This window comes from Bos indicus, chromosome 1 (genome assembly GCF_029378745.1).
Source record: "Bos indicus isolate NIAB-ARS_2022 breed Sahiwal x Tharparkar chromosome 1, NIAB-ARS_B.indTharparkar_mat_pri_1.0, whole genome shotgun sequence".
In the NCBI taxonomy this organism is placed as follows: Eukaryota; Metazoa; Chordata; class Mammalia; order Artiodactyla; family Bovidae; genus Bos; species Bos indicus.
In genome coordinates this window covers 111,556,657-111,577,238 of record NC_091760.1, presented here as the reverse complement: position 1 = coordinate 111,577,238, position 20,582 = coordinate 111,556,657, and the positions used below count along the sequence as shown (strand labels likewise).

Genomic DNA, 20,582 nt, shown 5'->3' with positions numbered 1-20,582 from the left:
TCAAACAAGGAGGTCCAGTGAAAATTGGCGTTTAGTCTTTGGCACTGTTTATCCTGAACCTTTCCAGATGTGAGCACCACTGTTATAATTACCTCACTTCTATAGACTGTTACGTCTACCAAGTGCTTGCCAACTGATTTTATTTGCTCTCTGGAGCGGTGATTCTGAAAGTCATAAGTATTGTTGTCTCCACTACAGATTAGAGAACCGAGTCACACACAAAAAAGTCAAATAACTCTGTGGGATAGCAAGTGGGATCACATGCTCGAGTACAGATTTCCAAGCTTTCAGACCTTGGGATACCCTGTTATTTGGGCTTCCCGGGTGGCACTAGTGCTAAAGAACCTGCCTGCCAATGCAGGAGACGTAAGAGACCTGGGTTCGATCCCTGGGTTGGAAGATCCCCTGGAGGAGGGCATGGCAACCCACTCCAGTATTTTTGCTTGGAGAATCTCATGGACAGAGGAACGTGGTGGGTTGTTTGCTTGGTTATCTTTTCCTCTCCTTACTTCCTCCATACATACAACTGGTTCCAGAGGGGGTTCATATCATAATGCTTTTTAAGGTAAATTTAATTATAGATGCCCATTGAGATAGCTGGTAATACCCCGAGCATGAAGGTCACCATAGTTTTTAAGGATAGGCATTAGACCTTACCTTACAATACCTGTCTTTCCCTATCTCTTCATCAGTGCTTCTCTTAACAAGCTACCATCACAGACAATCAATCCTTTCTCAATGAATGAAAAAATATTTCCGGAACTGGATTCAAGCACTCCATTTTCCTGTCAGAAAAGTAATTGTGGCTGGCCAATAAACCAGTTTGAAAAATCAAATTTAAATGAGCCAGATTTAAATTTATAAGAGCCTCATTTAACATGCAATTAATTTTATGCCTATAATAAAAAGAGAAAAACCTCCAGTCTTCCTGTGGAATTAAATAGGCTGATAAGGAAGTGCTGTGCCTCTTAGAAATGAGATAAAGTAATTCTTGAACACTGTCATCCTTTTGGTTGCATAATATTGTATACAATACATCCTATTTCAGGGAAGTATTAATTTTACTGAAATTAAATTTTTTTTCTAAGTAATCATAGTAATGTGACTCAGTGGTTAGAGTTAAGACATAGATTATTGGTTTGACTTGTTTTAAAATTCTATCTCTCTCCTTTATATTATCCCTTAAATCTTTAGAGCTTCCAGTGGTTTTGTTCCTTCTCAAAATAGAAATGGTAGGACTCAGCTATATTTAAGGTTCTCCAAACTTTGTTTCAATTAGTAAAATGTTGAGTGAAACCTTCATTTGCCAACCCTTTTATTCCTGTTAAAACCCATGTGTACATTAAGATGAGATTGTCAATCATTTATTTGTGATTTACACAATTTTTATATTTTGGATGTGCAATAAATATATCTCCATCACACTATAAGCCCATTAAGTAATTCAAAATGTGACATTAACTTGCATTTTTCAAAAAGAAAGAAGTTAAACTTTTAGGCTGCTTTTTGTCCTCAACTTTGCTTCTAGGTTCAGCCACACAGGAGCCACTGTGAAAGGTCATTACCAAGTGTGGATTTCCAGTGAGCACTAGAACTGCTGAGAAAGTTCTAAGGCTTTTCTTTGCTGGGGACAATGTCAATCCTTGATATATTTTTAAAGGGTTCTAGGGGCCAATGAACACATCACTGTATTCAATGACTTTTTGAAACTAATCCAATGCTTTTTTTAAAGTAAATTCTTGAAGGAAAGCAAACTTCAGCAATTTGTAATAGTGCTCATGTTTAGACTTTCTGAGATTTTTCCTGCTTCTGTTCCCAGGACTTAAGGGCTCTCTCCAGAGGCTGCAGCTCGAGTATGTGGATGTAGTTTTTGCAAATCGACCGGACAGTAACACCCCCATGGAAGGTGAGTGAAGAAATTTAATAAAAGACCCTAGAGCTATTGATTCTAGCTTGATGACTTATTCCACTCACGGTAGGAAATGAAATATATTCAGACTTATTTGATCGAATGTGAAAAATAATAACCTTTCCAGTCAATCTTTCAGTTTCATATTTACCCGCAAAGTTAGTGCTCTGTATCCTGTGTCTTGATTAATTTTTAAGCATCTGCAGGCACTGGGAGTGTGTGTGTGTGTGTTAGTAGCTGAGTTATGTCTGACTGTTTGTGACCCCCACGGACTGTAGCTCACCAGGCTCTTCTCTCCATTAAATTCTCTAGGCAAGAATACTAGAGTGCTTGCCATTCCCTTATCCAGGGGATCTTTCTAACCCAGGGATAGAACCCAGGTCTCCTGCATTGCAGGCAGACTCTTTACCATCTGAGCCACCAGGGAAGCCCTCCCTGGAGTGTGGCTCCTGCCATTATGGTGCTCATTTTCTCCAGGTTTGTTTCACTTGTGTGCTTCCATCAACTAAAACAATAAACATAATTGGAAGGGGAATTTATAACCCAGCCATCATTATTTTGGAGTTCTCTGAGGCTCTTCTTATTTTATAATGACTCTAGGTCTGATTAGTTTCCAATCTGTGATGATAAGTGCTAAGTGCTACTGTGAGCAGAGACTTTATAGGAGTGACTATTTCAAAATGAGACTCTTCGTTGCAATCTGGTTTTTGAGTCTCAAGGAGCTGCAGTATTTTATCCCCTTTCTGTTACGACTGTTTGAAGACAATTTAAGCATCTCCCTGTGAAAGCTTTCAGTATGTTCCTAAAACCAGGTTTTCTTCAATTTGTGTTTATTTATGGGACCAATTGAGAAAAGAAGATAGTTTGGAAGGAAAAATTTAAAAGAAGGTTCTAGTTAATTGAGATTTATGCTCACATGAATTTTCACATACCTGAGGTAAATGAGAATGAAGATATTTGGGGAAAAGAAGGGAAAAAATAATACTTTGATTATTCAAGGCTTACTATATGACACGGATTTATACATTTTTAATGAATTAGAACATAACGTAAAATTACATTAAAGGTAAATTTAATTTTGATGATTCAAAAAGTAGTTCTGGATCTTGTAATAAGTCAGGTTCTGTAAAAGTTTGTTCTTGCTAGAGGATTATAGAAGTTATGGAAGCTGTAAATGATTGAAGTATATATAAATGTTTCTATAGGTTGAATTTCTGAAAAAAAAAAGTTATGGAAACTTTTTTTCCTTATCATTTATCTCTTTCTCGACCACAGGTAAATGGTTAAAATATATATTTATATATCTTATTTTTTGCTAGAGTTTTCTGCTTTTGTGATTTGAGTAAATTAGAAGTTTTATATAAAGCAAGATCAGTGTTGGAAATTCATAATAAGAAATTATCCATGGAAATGACATAAAATGCATATTTTTGTCAAAGCCAAGAATAGGTGTTTGATAAAGTGAATCATAAGCATTTTATTTATGTAAGAAGTAGGTATTGCAAGGATAGTATGATGCCACAGTATTCTTAATGCTACATTAAAACACAGCACTGATGCTATCGTGCGAGCACAATTGTCAAGTAAGATGCCATTTAGTGGCAGCTCTTAAAGACTGAAATTACTTCCCATTTTAAGTGCCTAGTGAACTATTTTCTTCTTAGGAAAAATGTCCTTTGCAATTATGCTATGTACAGGACAGAGGAACATCTGGGATTTTTTTAGCATTTTTTTTTTTTTTTTGGCTCATTCTGCCCATTCTACCATTATCTTTAATCTGAGGGATATAAAGTATAAATCTTTAATCTGAGGGATATAAAGTATAAGTCTCTAAAACAGAAAACATTATAATCTGCATTATATACCTACAGAAGGAGGATATTCTCAATTAGGAGACAAACTATGTGATACTAATAAGATAATGGTGTCTCTTGTATAAACACAGATTATGTGTTGACATTATTGGAAGGGAGCTTCAAAACATTAAAAAAAAAAAAAAACAGATTGCTACCTGATAGAATGTATAACTGCAGCATTATCCAGCCTCTGCTGGAATCAGGAAATATTTATATTTTCTCTGAGTTTCTTACAGAAAATTCCACAAAGCAGAATAGGAAGCTGTTTTATCATGAGTTATTGTCCAAGTTTGGAAGTCTAACACAGGGTGTCAAATAGAGTTTTGTGCCTGTTGATAGGGTCAAGGAACATGGCATTTCATAGCTCTGTGGCAACCAGCCACTTTATGCTGGAATATAGCCTGCTCTCCCCACCCCCACCAAAGGGAGATCCACTCCTGGCTGGTGCATCAGACCCAGGGCTTATTCCTCTGGGAGGACTTAGCAGGGACACGCTGTGGGCAAGTCTCCATGTAGGACTCGTTCCAGATTGAAATAGCTTCCCTGTGATGTCTCCCTAGCTTTGTAGAAAGTGTGTATCCTTAAACAGTATACTCATTTGTTCCAAGGTGAGCCAGATGGAAGGGCTAGTTTGATATTAGTCTCTAGAAACTCATTCTCCACATTTAGCCTTTCCTACTTAACTGTAACAGAGGAAAGGACTGATCTGGGCAACTGAGAGAAGAAATAGAATAAAAAGAAGAAAATAAGGAATAGAAGAGACAGGGATTGCCAGGTGATCTTGGGTGCATTTTCTCCTCTAAAATGGAAAAAAAAAAAAAAAAAAAGGATGTCTAAGCTATGTCTGAACTCCATGTTGTTATTAAGTTTCATTTTTGCAATGATTTTGTAAATCATATGTATATGTGTATTAGTGAAAATTGTATGTGTACAATGCGGTCTACCTTAGGAAGCCTATTACGGTTTCTGAAAACAATACAGAAAAGTAAATGTTACATATAATCAAAATTACCCTTGAAAACCCTATGGTAGCTATAGCAGTTATTTGTTAGTCAGTGTTACTCGATAGCCTTTAGTTATTCAATTTCATCTCCAAATATAGTGACAAAATCATCACTAGATACTTTCCCTTTTTTTTTTCCTTTTGGCAATGGCTTTAATATTATTCACATACTTTTCTTATTTTAGCAACTCACATTGGCAATTTTAGGCTCAGTTGCATCCATTTCTGTCTAATATAAGTGACAGAACAATGGTTTCCAAGTGCATATTGCTGAATTTTTGTATATTAAATCTATATATGTTGGCACTATTCTCTATATGTGTGCTTCACAGTAAACCCTTAGCATTTGTAGATAATCTTTATTGGTTTCAACCATTCCTTGTCAATTTCATAGACCCATAACACACCCTAACTTATAATTTTGCCAAGGAACCTATATTAAATTCTGGGGAACCAACAAGAGAACCCATACCAGCTTTCTAAGACTCATTTTAAACAACTTGGATTTAAATTTATTAAAGGGCCAACCCCATTCACCTGGTTTGCAACTATGAAAGGATATTAAGTGGGAACATTTCTAGAATAAACTTTTGTGAGTTTCATCTAGGTTCTGCGTATCAGATGGAAGCAACTGAGCCAGAGAAAAATTAGCAGTAGCATTCTCATAATATTTTAGCATTATGGATCAAATTAGATGTTGCCTCCCTTTCTTCCTTAGAAATCCAGTAGACAAAAATGAGTCCTCTCAAAAGAATGGCCATAAACTCCAAAAGTGCAATCAGAGGAGACAGGGGGTGAGATTGCCTTTGTAATGTGCAACCCTGTGGAATGCAATTAAACATTTTACAGCTATGGGAAGATGTTCTTGACAACAGAGGGGAACTTATGTACTTTTCCCTCTGTCCTTCTTGTTTATTTTTTTCTGGTTCACCTAGTAGTAAATCATTGTTTTTCCAGAGCATCTGCCATGCCATCTGTCTCTTATAATATCTGGTGTTGATAGCATATTTTCCAATACCAGAAAAAATCACTCCCATGTCCCATTTCTTCTTTCTTATGCTGCTGTGTTCTTCCCAGTAGTCACTGACAGGTCATTGAGTGTCATGATATTCATATTTTTAAGTCTCTCACTTCTGTAAATCCCCCAAGTATATTTCAAAATCTTCTCTTAAGCTCATTAGGCAAGAGAAAGTTAATTCCATCATGAATCATGTTGGACATGGATGGACACAGAGCACTTGTGTGCCTGAGGACCTGCACGAGGAGTTTTTCGGTGTGGTTTTCAGTCATTCCTAACAGCCAGACTACTCATCCATACTCTTCCTATTGCTCTAGGGATGAGGTGACTGAGCATGATTGTGGTCATGAAAGGAACTTATAAACCATGTACCACTTGTGAATAATAGAAAAAAGAAGGGACCCATTTTAGTTTACATAGCTTTTTGAAAGAAGAAAAGCCACTAAATTCATTGGTCTGAGAATATTATGATGTTTTAAATTAAATTACATTTTAATTAAATTTTTATTTTTAAAAATGCTTGGAATTGAGCCCTCTAACTTTTATTTATTTAGAATTTTTTGCCAAAACTAGTTAATCTTACAAACTCACTAAGTCATTAGATGTTATTCCCAACCTAATTACAGTTCAAATTATTTATTTGTTTTCCTGCTAGTAGGTCAATGCAGACATAAAACAACCCAGATGTCTTATTTCAAAAAAGAAGGACAAGATCAAAGTTAGCATTGCTTAATTCCCATAACATCATCATGTCAAACAACCTATCCCATAAGAATTTGCTTCTTTCAATACCATCTTTTTTACCGTCCCCATGTGCCAGCAGGAATCTACTGCTATTCAGGGAACTAGGACATCCATCCAATGACAGCACAGGAAATACCAGAGCTGCAAACATTTCAGCATCCCAAATTGTCTATACTTTTTCAGTTCCAGAGCATTGGACCTGGATTTTTAGCATCCAAAGTAAAGTTTTCAGAACAAAAATTTAATGGCTCCCCTCACCAAGCCTAGAAATGGGGCTTCTCAAGTGGCACAGTGGTAAAGATTTCGCCTGCCAATGAAGGAGACTCAAGAGACGCAGGTTTGATCCCTGGGTTGGGAAGATCCCCTGAGGTAGGAGATGGCAACCCACTCTAGGATTCTTGCCTGGAAAATTACATAGACAGAGGAGTCTGGTGGGCTACAGTCTATGGGGTCTCGAAGAGTCAGACACGACTGAGCAACTGAGCACACACATACAGACCTATAAGTATTATCTAACCACCATGGATAGTACCTTCTGCCTTTATATTTTACTGTCTTCCCTGAAAAACACCCTATATGTGTCCCCCCAAAAGCATAATAGCAGGAAGAAATCTGCAAATATTCTATAAGAGTGCTGTTCCATAGACATATTTTGAAAGCCATATATGTACTTTCAATTTTCTATTACTTACATTTTAAAGATAAAAAGAAACATGAGATTAATTATAAAATATATTTTAATTTAAGCCAATATATTAAAGTTTTTTTAACATATAATCAATATAAAATTTTTGAGGGGATATTTTACTTTTTTTTCATAATAAGTCTTTGAAATCTGTTATGTACTTCATATTTATTTTGTTGTTCAGTCACTAAGTCATGCCTGACTCTTCAAAGCCCCATGGACTGCAGCATGCCAGGCTTCCCTATCGTCCACTGTCTCCCAGAGTTTGCTCAAACTCGTGTCCACTGAGTCAGTGATTCCATCCAACCATCTCATCCTCTGTCACCCCCTTTTCCTCCTGCCCTCAGTCTTTCCTAGCATCAGGGTCTTTTCCAATGAGTTGGCTCTTCACATCAGGTGGTCAAAGTATTAGAGCTTCAGCATCAGTCCTTCCAGTGAATGTTTAGGGTTGATTTCCTTTAGGATTAACTGGTTTGATTTCCTTGCTGTCCAAGGGACTCTCAAGAATCTTCTCCAACACCACAGTTCAAAAGCATCAATTCTTCAGTGCTGAGCCTTCTTTATGGTCCAACTCTCACATCCATACATGACTATTGGAAAAACCATAGCTTTGATTAGACAGACCTTTGTGAGCAAAGAAATGTCTCTGCTTTTGAATACGCCGTCTAGGTTGGTCATAGCTTTTCTTTCACGGAGCAAACATCTTTTAATTTCATGGCTGCAGTCACCATCTGCACTGATTTTGGAGCCCAAGAAAATAAAGTCTGTCACTGTTTCCATTTTTTCCCCATCTGTTTGCCATGAAGTAATGGGACCAGATGCCATGATCTTCGTTTTTTGAATGTTGAGTTTTAAGCCAACTTTTCTACTCTCTCACCTTCATCAAGAGGCTCTTTAATTCATCTTCACTTTCTTCCATTAGAGTGGTATCATCTGCATATCTGAGGTTATTGATATTTCTCCCAGCAAACTTGAATCCAGCTTGTGCTTCATCCAGCCCAGCATTTCACATGATGTGTTCTGCATTTGAGTTAAATAAGCAGGGTGACAATATACAACCTTGAAATACTCCTTTCTGGATTTGGAATCAGTCCATTGTTCCATGCCCGCTTATAGCACATCTTAATTTGGGCCAGCCACATTTCAAGTACTCAATAACTACATGTAGCTAGTGGCTACTATTGCACCACACAGGTCTTTAAACTTTAGTTCAAGTCTAGCAGAACACGAGACACATAATAAGTGCTCAATAAAAATTTGTTGTCTGGATGGGTGCATGGATGGATGATTAGATGGATGAGTGAACAAGTCATTTTAGTGAATGAATGAAGCTGAATGAAACTAAAGTTAAACAGATACATCTTCATTTTTCTCCCTGAAAGCCTATTTTGGCTTCCTAACATCTGTGAATATTCTGGTACTTGATCTGGTTCAGCATATTTCAGGGTGATATTAAGGACAGATTGCTGGCAGAGAGTCCCAGGACACTGTTACAGTCCATTTCTCCTCATCTGCCTTAACGGCAGCATCCAGATGCCAGATCTCTCTCCAGAAATCTGCTTGATGCCTAAATGAGCAGAAATGAATGGAGGGATGAATCTTGGGCAGTTCAGTTGCCCCTGAGGATTATTATATCAGATATTAAAATTATCTAACCCATTTCACTTATGACCCTGGCCAGGATACTCTGAGACCTCTGGTGTTGATCAGATCCATATAACCTCCTGGCTTGAAAGGCTGGGACAGCTGAATTTTCAAGAAATTAATTTGGATAAAATGATTTTCCTATCCAAGAGGATGAGCCAAGCCCTACCAAGCCCATGGTTTAAAAAAAAAAAAAAAGTGTTCCAAGTTTACTAAATCAGTTTTATTTCCATTTTAACTGTGAATTCACCAAAAGTTTTACTGCTACTTTAGACATATTCATCTGATGTTTTATCCTTTACAGAATACCAAGTCATGTCATTAAAAAAGAAATTATTTTCAGTCATTCTAAGAAATAGCATTCGGAAATGGTTGCAATGTTCTTCCAGTGTCTGGTGTTTGCCTGTGTTTTTTTTGTTGTTGTTATTTTAGAAAAATCTCATGTTTCTACCATTGTAAGCTTCCTTCTCTTTAGGACAATATTTCTGTAAAATGATCTGGGGGACATTAGATGGACACAGCATTAAATTCTGGCTTTGCTACCTATGTATACCTAGGACAAGTTACTACCCTCACTGAAGCTCAGTCTCTTCATCTGAAAATGCAGGTAACACATACAGTGATTTCTGAAGGAGTTAACAGTGTGCATACAGCACCTCACTCACAGTAGGGGAAAGAAACATAAGCCCCATTTCTAGAATGCCCCGTACAACACACATACATATAAAATTCCCCTTTCTCTGGATCTCTCTCAGAGGTGAGCATAGGAGACGACTAAGACCCTAAAATTACAATGTGATGAAAATCCAGTGAAGATGGCCACGATGCAACATCAACCAGGGTCTGTGGTAAGGCCATGTAGAAACAAGGTACACAGTTAGCAATGGAATCTTCTTCTAGCTCATTTTTTCTCCTTGAAATTTTGTTCTGAGATCCTCCAGGCCCTTTAAAATTATTCAATTATAGATTTTCCAGGGTTAATTATTCAGTCAAAAGGTCATCTTGAGCCTGTGGTTTTATTTTCAAAAGTGTATCTAGAAAAAACTCAACAATAGGATCCACTCATTTGTTCAGTTGACAGTTTTTGACTATCTGCACTGGCAGACAGAAGGTGCCTGGGTCAACAGCACACTTGCTGTATTGGAAAGACTCAAGCACAAACCTATCTGACCATTAACTGCAGCTCGCTAGTTAGCTTGATGTACAGCTGTGGACTCCGCATTTTTGAGGATATTTGAGGCCAGAATGGGATCACCAGTGAGTGACTGATTTGAGAATACATTTAACAATAAAAATCATACAAAAAAATACTTTTAAGTCCTCATACGGTTCACGTATATTTAGTGTATCTTGACTGTTTCATGCCATAGGCAAATGGATGTATTGCGAATATAATCCTTTCCTCAATGCTCAGTACACACATTGTCTCCTATGTCCATGGCCCCCATGACTCAGAGATTATTAATCCACTTTGTCTTACTATAAACATGATGTTAATTCTGCCTTTCTCACAAGCTCCTTGTTTCTCTACCCAGTATCATTTATCTTCTCTACATTTCTTACTTTCTTGAGCAGAACTGAATAATCTTAAGTAACACAGAAAAGGCACATTACAGACATGATAGAGTTCCCCACCCTTAGTTGTTGGCATGCTGTCTCAGATTTGCAGAGTAAATTTCTAGGGCAACTGGAAAAATTTCCAGAGTTTGGACCATGGATCACTGTGGTATCCATCTATCAAGAGCAGAGCCCTGGTTAACAAGTTTTCATTTTCCAAATAGATCCCATAGAGAGAGCAGGAGTTTTAGAACATACTGATACTGAGAAGTTAAGATTGCCAAGGCTGCAGAAAAGACGTGACAAGCTGGCTTTAAAGGAAACTATATTCCCAATAATAATTTGTAATCATTTAAGGGTGTATCTTTTCCCATGGGGATGGTCTTGATCCCTGTCTCCTGTACAATGTCACGAACCCCATTTCATAGTTCATCAGGCACTCTATCAGATCTAGGCCCTTAAATCTATTTCTCACTTCCACTGTATAATCATAAGGGATTTGATTTAGGTCATACCTGAATGGTCTAGTGGTTTTCCCTACTTTCTTCAATTTAAGTCTGAATTTGGCAATAAGGAGCTCATTATTGGAGCCATAGTCAGCTCCTGGTCTTGTTTCTGCTGACTGTATAGAGCTTCTCCATCTTTGGCTGCAAAGAATATAATCAATCTAATTTCAGTGTTGACCATCTGGTGATGTCCATGTGTAGAGTCTTCTCTTGTGTTGTTGGAAGAGGGTGTTTGCTATGACCAGTGCGTTCTCTTGGCAAAACTCTATTAGCCTTTGCCCTGCTTCATTCCGTATTCCAAGGCCAAATTTGCCTGTTACTCCAGGTGTTTCTTGACTTCCTACTTTTGCATTCCAGTCCCCTATAATGAAAAGGACATCTTTTTTGGGTGTTAGTTCTAAAAGGTCTTGTAGGTCGTCATAGAACTGTTCAACTTCAGCTTCTTCAGCATTACTGGTTGGGGCATAGACTTGGATTACTGTGATATTGAATGGTTTGCCTTGGAAATGAACAGAGATCATTCTGTCGTTTTTGAGATTGCATCCAAGTACTGCATTTTGGACTCTTTCGTTGACCATGATGGCTACTCCATTTTTTCGAAGCGATTCCTGCCTGCAGTAGTAGATATAATGGTCATCTGAGTTAAATTCACCCATTCCAGTCCATGTATGGATGTGAGAGTTGGACTGTGAAGAAAGCTGAGCACTGAAGAATTCTTGCTTTTGAATTGTCGTGTTGGAGAAGACTCTTGAGAGTCCCTTGGACTGCAAGGAGATCCAACCAGTCCATTCTGAAGGAGATCAGCCCTGGGTGTTCTTTGGAAGGAATGATGCTAAAGCTGAAACTCCAGTACTTTGACCACCTCATGCAAAGAGTTGACTCATTGGAAAAGACTCTGATGCTGGGAGGGATTGGGGGCAGGAGGAAAAGGGGACAACAGAGGATGAGATGGCTGGATAGCATCACCGACTCGATGGATGTGAGTTTGAGTGAACTCCTGGAGTTGGTGTTGGACAGGGAGGCCTGGCATGCTGCCGTTCATGGGGTCGCAAAGAGTCGGACATGACTGAGCGGCTGAACTGAACTGAACTGAAGGGTGTATCTTGTGCTTTCTTGGGAAGCCAGATACTCCCAACCACATTTAATAAAGGCCTGTTGCAAAGGAGGATCCTGGTGATATTCTATGCAGTTTACCTACTTCCTCTATTCTCTTTCCCTTTTTCCCCTTTCCTCACATCTTCAGTCGACAGTGAAGGCAGATACAACTGCTGTCATTAGTAAGACACAAAAGGAGAAACAATGTGGGCCACGTGTCTGGAGGCCCGTTCTACCTCCTCACCACAAATATGTGGTCTCCACCAAGCTCAGAAAGGGTGACCTTTTGGTTTTTGTTTTCCCCCTTAAGTTGTTTTTAGTTAAGAAAAAATAGAGAGTGGAGACAGCTTCTGCTCACCCCAGCTGTCAGGTGGAAAGAGAACTGCTTAGTATTCTGGGGCTGTGGGTTTGTGACTCATGTGAGCTTCCTTCTGTGTTTGCTGTCATCTCCCTGAAAGTTGCTGGAGTTGTGACAGGAGTCACCTCCACATTCGGAGGGGATGTTGCCTCAGTCTCAGGGGCATTCATCTCTACAAGCTTCTCATGGTGCTGGAGCTGATTTGTAGTCACATGGTATAGGACTCTGAGGCTAGCATTGTCCAGCTCTTCAGCCCAGATAGGCGGGGCTGTGGGTTTAAGCTTCCTGTCAAAACAGTCTTGATCAGGGTTTACTAGCATGCGGATTCAGTGAGCTGAATGAGCTCCTGTGTCATTGCTCATCTGGAATTCTCAGACAATGGGGATAAACAAATCCCCTTAAGTCTCTCTCTTACTTTCCGTAAAAATGAAGTAATGAGAGACTCAATGGCTTTTTTTAAAGCCCTCCCGGGTGTTGAATACGTGTAGTGAAAACATACGGGATCTGCAATCAGAGGATGAGGATACTAGTCTTAGGTGTGTGAACTTGCTTGAGCTGCTCAGAGTTTCTGCTGCTCAGTTTTTCATTTGGAAAATGGGAAGAATAAAAACAGTACCTTGTCTAGCTATTTCCAAGTTTGTTGTGGTGATAATATAAGTGGAAATGTTTGATCAATTGTAATTTGTAACATCTGTACAAATATTTTGAGATTATCACTGTTACATGTGTGTGTACACATGTAGTAAGATGTCATACCTGAAGTTTCAACCAGACATGAGACACAACAAAATTTCAGAGATTCAAATCTCCATTTCTGTACTTGCAAAGGAAAAAGACAAGAGCTGACTCCACAACTTTTTCTTTCCCTGATGTTTTAAGAAATTAGAAACCTACAGAAAGGTTGAAAAAATAAACAGCCAAGTCTTCACCTCGATTTACCAACTGTGCTATATTTTGCCTCTATTTTGCTCTCTCTGTGTTCTTGCAGTATGACCTTTCACCCATAAATACTTTCTTCTCTCTCCTGAGACTTGGCATTCTTCCACACAAGCATCATGCACTCATCACACTCAAGAACGTTAACACTGGTATACTGCTGTTACCTATACAAACCATACTCAAATTTCCTAAACTCTCCTTTAAGGATTTTGTTGTTGTTTGAGAGGGAGGTGAGGCTGTGATTTGATTAAGAATCCCACATTACATTAAGTTGTCATGGCTTTTTAATCTTTTTTCGTCTAAAATGTTTCCTCCACCTTGTTTTCTCTTTGATGACAATGACCTTTTTAAGGAAAATGTAAGCCATTTGTTTTCGAGAATGTCTCTTCAGTCTGGATTTGTCTGATTGTTTTATCATGATTAGATTAAGATCAAGCATCTTTGGCAAGAAGATTACACAGATCATGTTGGGTCCATCTCAGTGTGTTTCTCAGGGGGCCCTGGAGGGTCATTTTCCATTATTGGCCATGTTAAAGTTGATCACTTGGTTAAGATGATGTCTCAGTTTTCTCCACCATGATGGTACCTTTAAGACTTGGTAATGAATAATCCCATGGATGGAGGAGCCTGGTGGGCTGCAGTCCATGGGGTCGCTTAGGGTTGGACATGACTGAGCGACTTCCCTTTCACTTTTCACTTTCATGCATTGGAGAAGGAAATGGCAACCCACTCCAGTGTTCTTGCCTGGAGAATCCCAGGGACAGGGGAGCCTGGTGGGCTGCGGTCTCTGGGGTCGAACAGAGTCGGACACGACTGAAGCGACTTAGCAGCAGCAGCAATGAATAAATAAGTTGGGGTGTGATTCTTCGAGACTGTGTGAATAGCCTGGTTCCTCACACCTGGAGTTGGCATCCACTGCCAACCTCTGCCTGCAGCAGTTATTAACAGTAGAAAGTTATTACAATTACCCTTCCCCATTTATGGGCTTCCCTGATGACCCAGCAGGTAAAGAATCTGCCTGCATTGCAGGAGACACAGGAGATGCAGGTTTTATCCCTTGATCAGGAAGATCGCCTGGAGGAGGAAAATGGCAACCCACTAGAGTATTCTTGCCTGGGAAATCCCATGGACAGAGGAGCCTGGCAGGCTACAGTCCAAAGGTTCACAAAGAGTCAGACACGACTGAGGCATCCTGCCACAAAGAGGAAATTTTCCCTCACTCTGAGTTCTGTGCCTCTCCCCTCAACTTGCTTCAGGAAAATAAAGGTTGAAAGAGAGGATCTAGTGAGAAGGGTATAGCTGGAAAAACTACACTGTGATACCTAGTTGGGGCTGGAGAGCGTGACCATCATGGTCGGGGAGTAAAGAGGCTTGGGAGCTGACTCACGCCTGGCAAATCTAGAGATGGACAAGTGGGCTGAGTCTCTACTTTGTTACAGCCGGAGAGTATACCCTCCCTGGAGGTGTCCAGGAGGGCAACTTTGAATATTTCCTGGGTGGGGTCATCTTGGGTCTGTCCTCCAGGAGGATAGTGGGGGCTGGAGCTGGACACCCAGAGCCAGTAGGAGAAGGGTTCACGGGAGAGGCAGAAAGTAGAGAAATAGCGAAGCCAGCCATGCCCCCTCTCATTACCCTCTGCTGCAGGCGTTAGTCTAAGCAGGTCCCAGTTGGGACAGGGAAAGGAATTTGAGTTTGTAGTTTTGACTGATATCTGCAAAGGCTGTGTTTATGATCTAAAAGGATGTCAGGACTGTTCATTACCCAAGAGTAGGCAGAAAAACTGTGAGACAGCCTGAGTTTTCATCAGGGTCAAGGTTTCATTGTTCCCACTGAATGTAAAGGGGCAGTGGGAGATTAAAAAATAAAACAGAGTCATAATTACTTATCACGAGTCATGCTCATTCTACATACTAGTTATATATGTTTAAATACCTAATTTTAAATTGATATGACTTAAATTACACATTAAAAAATTAACTTTTTATTAGTATCAGAAAACAAATTTGTTTGCTTTATAAGAAAATATCATGTCCAATATAATTGGAAATTCAGGAAAATCTTCTGTGCTAAAGATTTTAAGTCCCCACAAATTATAAAATAAGGCCCTTGACCACTTGTTTAAAATGTGTACATTGAACACAGATATCCTTGTACCTCATGAACACTGCCCAGGCATCTGAGGACTTTTGAAAGTGTCACTATTTGGGGGAGTGTTTGTCAATATTCAAATACTAAAAAAGATTATAAGCCACAAAACCTCAGCTTCTGCAGTTTGAACTTTATCCATCCATTTTTATATTCAGTTCAGTTCAGTCGTTCAGTCATGTCCAACTGTTCGCGACCCCATGAATCACAGCATGCCAGGCCTCCCTGTCCATCACCAAATCCTGGAGTTCACCCAGACTCACGTCCATCGAGTCAGTGATGCCATCCAGCCATCTCATCCTCTGTTGTCCCCTTCTCCTCCTGCCCTCAATCCCTCCCAGCATCAGAGTCTTTTCCAATGAGTCAACTCTTCGCATGAGGTGGCCAAAGTACTGGAGTTTCAGCTTTAGCATCATTCCCTCCAAAGAAATCCCAGGGCTGATCTCCTTCAGAATGGACTGGTTGGATTTCCTTGCAGTCCAAGGGACTCTCAAGAGTCTTCTCCAACACCACACTTCAAAAGCATCAATTCTTCGATGCTCAGCCTTCTTCACAGTCCAACTCTCACATCCATACATGACCACAGGAAAAACCATAGCCTTGACTAGACTGACCTTTGTTGGCAAAGTAATGTCTCTGCTTTTGAATATGCTATCTAGGTTGGTCATAACTTTCCTTCCTGCGGGGAGCGAGCTCCGCCCGTGGCAAAGGTCATGAGGAAGGAGGCTTGGCATACGCAAAGGCGGGATCAAGCCTCAGGAGTCTCCCTGGAAATTCTCGAGCATCTACCCCTAAAACCAGAGTCTGCCTACTTTCTGCTTTGTTCTCTCACCTACACCTCTGACTTTATGGGGGGCTGTCCCCCACTACCTCTCTGAAAAAAGAGTTAGCTTACAGCTCCAGTTAATAATTCCTGGGTGTGACAGTGTTTCAACCTACAAACTCCTTTGGAAATCCTCTAGCCTGCCTGAATAGGTTTTTTCGGCCACATGTGATTGTTCAGAGCCTCCCGACTGTGAGAGGGAGGAGATGTTCTAAACTGTCTAAACACAGATTCTTTTGAGTAGTTAAGAGATTGATTAGAAATTGTATTGGTGAAGGATTTTTCATTTATTGGGCCAATGTTTGCTGCTAAGTCTCCCTACCCCTTACCTACTGTGTCCTTGGCAGTGTATTAATTGATATAATGGGTGTATAGAAATGTAAGTAGTAGCCTCAGTGTTTGTAACCTCGGACCCTTGAGTTAATTCTTTTCTTGATTGAGCCCACCTTACCTTTGCCCTATAGGAATGCAGCTTTGTCCAATGCTTTTTTGGAGGCTGGTGCCTGACTTTGGAATAATCACCTTTAGAGAAAGATAAGTTTCTTAAAATGTTAACAGGCCTCCTGGCCAGAAGATGATGTAATTCACCTGAACTTTTGCATATGATAAGTTTGAAAGCCTGGCTTCGATTAGGACCAGGAGCTGCTGCCCTTGCATGACTCCACCCCTTCCCCTATTATCCTCTATGCACAACTTAAGGTATAAAAACTACTTCGGAAAATAAAGTGCGGGCCTTGTTCACCGAAACTTGGTCTCCCCATGTCACTCTCTCTCCCAAATTCTGGCTGAGTCTACATCTGGAGTGCGGAATCCGCCATGCTTACTAATTATGCCTGGGCTTCTAAGATCCGACCGGGGAGGCCTCAGTGTCTCCTCTCCTTCAGGAGAACGGAAGGACGCCTGCGGCCTACGTAAGTGGTGCAAACTTCTTGTCTTGAAGTTTTATTGGTCTCCCGCGTAAACCAAGCTACTCAGCCTCTTTTCTCCACTGAATTTTCCTACTGAGCTATCCTCATCCTATTACTCTTTATATCTTTGATAAAATATTTAAATAAATAGGTCGCCGACGCCGTCCCCGCTTCGAATACCCTGGATCAGCCGGGGCTGGTCCCCGGCACCTTCCAAGGAGTAAGCATCTTTTAATTTCATGGCTGCAGTCACCATCTGCAGTGATTTGGAGCCCCCAAAAATAAAGTCTGATGCTGTTTCCACAGTTTCCCCATCTATTTCCCATGAAATGATGGGACCAGATGCCATGATCTTTGTTTTCTGAATGTTGAGCTTTAAGCCAACTTTTTCACTCTCCTCTTTCACTTTCATCAAGAGGCTTTTTAGTTCCTCTTCACTTTCTGCCATAAGGGTGGTGTCATCTGCATATCTGAGGTTATTGATATTTCTCCCAACAATCTTGATTCCAGCTTGTGCTTCTTCCAGCCCAGCGTTTCTCATGATGTACTCTGCATATAAGTTAAATAAGCAAGGTGACAATATACAGCCTTGACGTACTCCTTTTCCTATTTGGAACCAGTCTGTTGTTCCATGTCCAGTTCTAACTGTTGCTTCCAGACCTGCATACAGATTTCTCAAGAGGCAGGTCAGGTGGTCTGGTATTCCCATCTCTTTCAGAATTTTCCACAGTTTATTGTGATCCACACAGTCAAAGGCTTTGGCATAGTTAATAAAGCAGAAATAGATGTTTTTCTGGAACTCTCTTGCTTGGAGCCAAAGCAAAAAGAATACCCAGCTGTGGATGTGACTTGTGATAGAAGCAAGATCTGATGGTGTAAAGAGCAATATTGCATAGGAACCTGGAATGTCAGGTCCATAAATCAAGGCAAATTGGAAGTGGTCAAACAAGAGATGGCAAGAGTGAATGTGGACATTCTAGGAATCAGCGAACTAAAATGGACTGGAATGGGTGAATTTAACTCAGATGACCATTATATCTACTACTGCAGGCAGGAATCCCTCAGAAGAAATGGAGTAGCCATCATGCTCAACAAAAGAGTCCAAAATGTAGTACTTGGATGCAATCTCAAAAACGACAGAATGATCTCTGTTCGTTTCCAAGGCAAACCATTCAGTATCACAGAAATCCAAGTCTATGCTCCAACCAGTAACGCTGAAGAAGCTGAAGTTGAATGGTTCTATGAAGACCTACAAGACCTTTTAGAACTAACACCCAAAAAAGATGTCCTTTTCATTATAGGGGACTGGAATGCAAAAGTAGGAAGTCAAGAAACACCTGGAGTAACAGGCAAATTTGGCCTTGGAATACTGAATGAAGCAGGGCAAAAACTAATAGAGTTTTGCCAAGAGAACGCACTGGTCATAGCAAACACCCTCTTCCACCAACACAAGAGAAGACTCTACACATGGACATCACCAGATGGTCAACACCGAAATCAGATTGATTATATTCTTTGCAGCCAAAGATGGAGAAGCTCTATACAGTCAGCAAAAACAAGACCAGGAGCTGACTGTGGCTCAGATCATGAACTCCTTATTACCAAATTCAGACTTAAATTGAAGAAAGTAGGGAAAACCACTAGACGATTCAGATATGACCTAAATCAAATCCCTTGTGATTATACAGTGGAAGTGAGAAATAGATTTAAGGGCCTAGATCTGATAGATAGAGTGCCTGATGAACTATGGAATGAGGTTCGTGACATTGTACAGGAGACAGGGATCAAGACCATTCCCATGGAAAAGAAATGCAAAAAAGCAAAATGGCTGTCTGGGGAGGCCTTACAAATAGCTGTGAAAAGAAGAGAAGTGAAAAGCAAAGGAGAAAAGGAAAGATATAAGCATCTGAATGCAGAGTTCCAAAGAATAGCAAGGAGAGATAAGAAAGCCTTCTTCAGCAATCAATGCAAAGAAATAGAGGAAAACAATAGAATGGGAAAGACTAGAGATCTCTTCAAGAAAATTAGAGATACCAAGGGGACATTTCATGCAAAGATGGGCTTGATGAAGGACAGAAATGGTATGGACCTAACAGAAGCAGAAGATATTAAGCAGACATGGCAAGAATACACAGAAGAACTGTACAAAAAAGATCTTCATGACCCAGATAATCACGATGGTGTGATCACTGAACTAGAGCCAGACATCCTGGAATGTGAAGTCAAGTGGGCCTTAGAAAGCATCACTACGAACAAAGCTAGTGGAGGTGATGGAATTCCAGTGGAGCTATTCCAAATCCTGAAAGATGATGCTGTGAAAGTGCTGCACTCAATATGCCAGCAAATTTGGAAAACTCAGCAGTGGCCACAGGACTGGAAAAGGTCAGTTTTCATTCCAATCCCAAAGAAAGGCAATGCCAAAGAATGCTCAAATTACCACACAATTGCACTCATCTCACATGCTAGTAAAGTAATGCTCAAAATTCTCCAAGCCAGGCTTCAGCAATACGTGAACCGTGAACTTCCTGATGTTCAAGCTGGTTTTAGAAAAGGCAGAGGAACCAGAGATCAAATTGCCAACATCTGCTGGATCATGGAAAAAGCAAGAGAGTTCCAAAAAAACATCTTTCTGCTTTATTGACTATGCCAAAGCCTTTGACTGTGTGGATCACAATAAACTGTGGAAATTTTTATATAGATTTTATTTATTTTTTTTTAATTCTGAAAGACGACCAGTGTGACTAGCTTCAGTGAAACTAATTTTACCATACTAATAACTAACTGAGATCCCTTTAGACAATTTTCGAAAATCCTAGTGGAGTCAACTCAGAATTTACTTGTACAATAAAATTCATTTTTGTTGTTTTTTTTAAGGGCCAGTAGATAGACTGTGTGGGTACAGGGAAACAATAGAAAGGAAAGGAAAGTTTAGAATTATCAATATTCTCTTTCACTTGGACAAAAAAAGGAAAATGTATTACTAGCATGAAAACTAGAAGTATGTTTGGTGATAGAGTGAACCTAATTATCCCTAGAAATGAGTGTTTTTATCTAGTAAAACAAGAAGAAAAAGACAAAATGACATGAGAATTCATACAAAACTTAACAGGAAGCAAAAAATGGAGATATGGGGAACGAAAAGAAAAATTGAGAAGGAAAAAGGATGAAATTTTATTTCTCCCATCCATTTATCCTACTCCCTTCTCAGGCACACTGTCAATTTTGCAAACTCCTTCCTCAGAACACCTACAGAATACATTTTAATGTCATTGTACCATATTGAGGATGGCCCAGAGAAGAGCATGATACAATAAAAAAATACTCAGGTCTAAAACATGTCTCATTCCTTTATTCATATTCAGCTAATATTTTTGAGTGCTTGCTGCACTGGA

The 20,582-nt window shown here is 39.8% G+C and overlaps 1 protein-coding gene across 3 annotated transcripts in view; it reads left to right on the top strand.

The window, feature by feature from the left end:
* KCNAB1 (potassium voltage-gated channel subfamily A regulatory beta subunit 1) overlaps positions 1-20,582 on the top strand; it is a 443,860-nt gene that overhangs the window by 373,320 nt on the left and 49,958 nt on the right. For all 3 annotated transcript variants that reach the window (XM_019960417.2, XM_019960426.2, XM_070792660.1), the window contains one exon: positions 1,820-1,906. In XM_019960417.2, the coding sequence (XP_019815976.1) occupies positions 1,820-1,906 (87 nt within the window). The remainder of the gene's footprint in view (positions 1-1,819; positions 1,907-20,582) is intronic.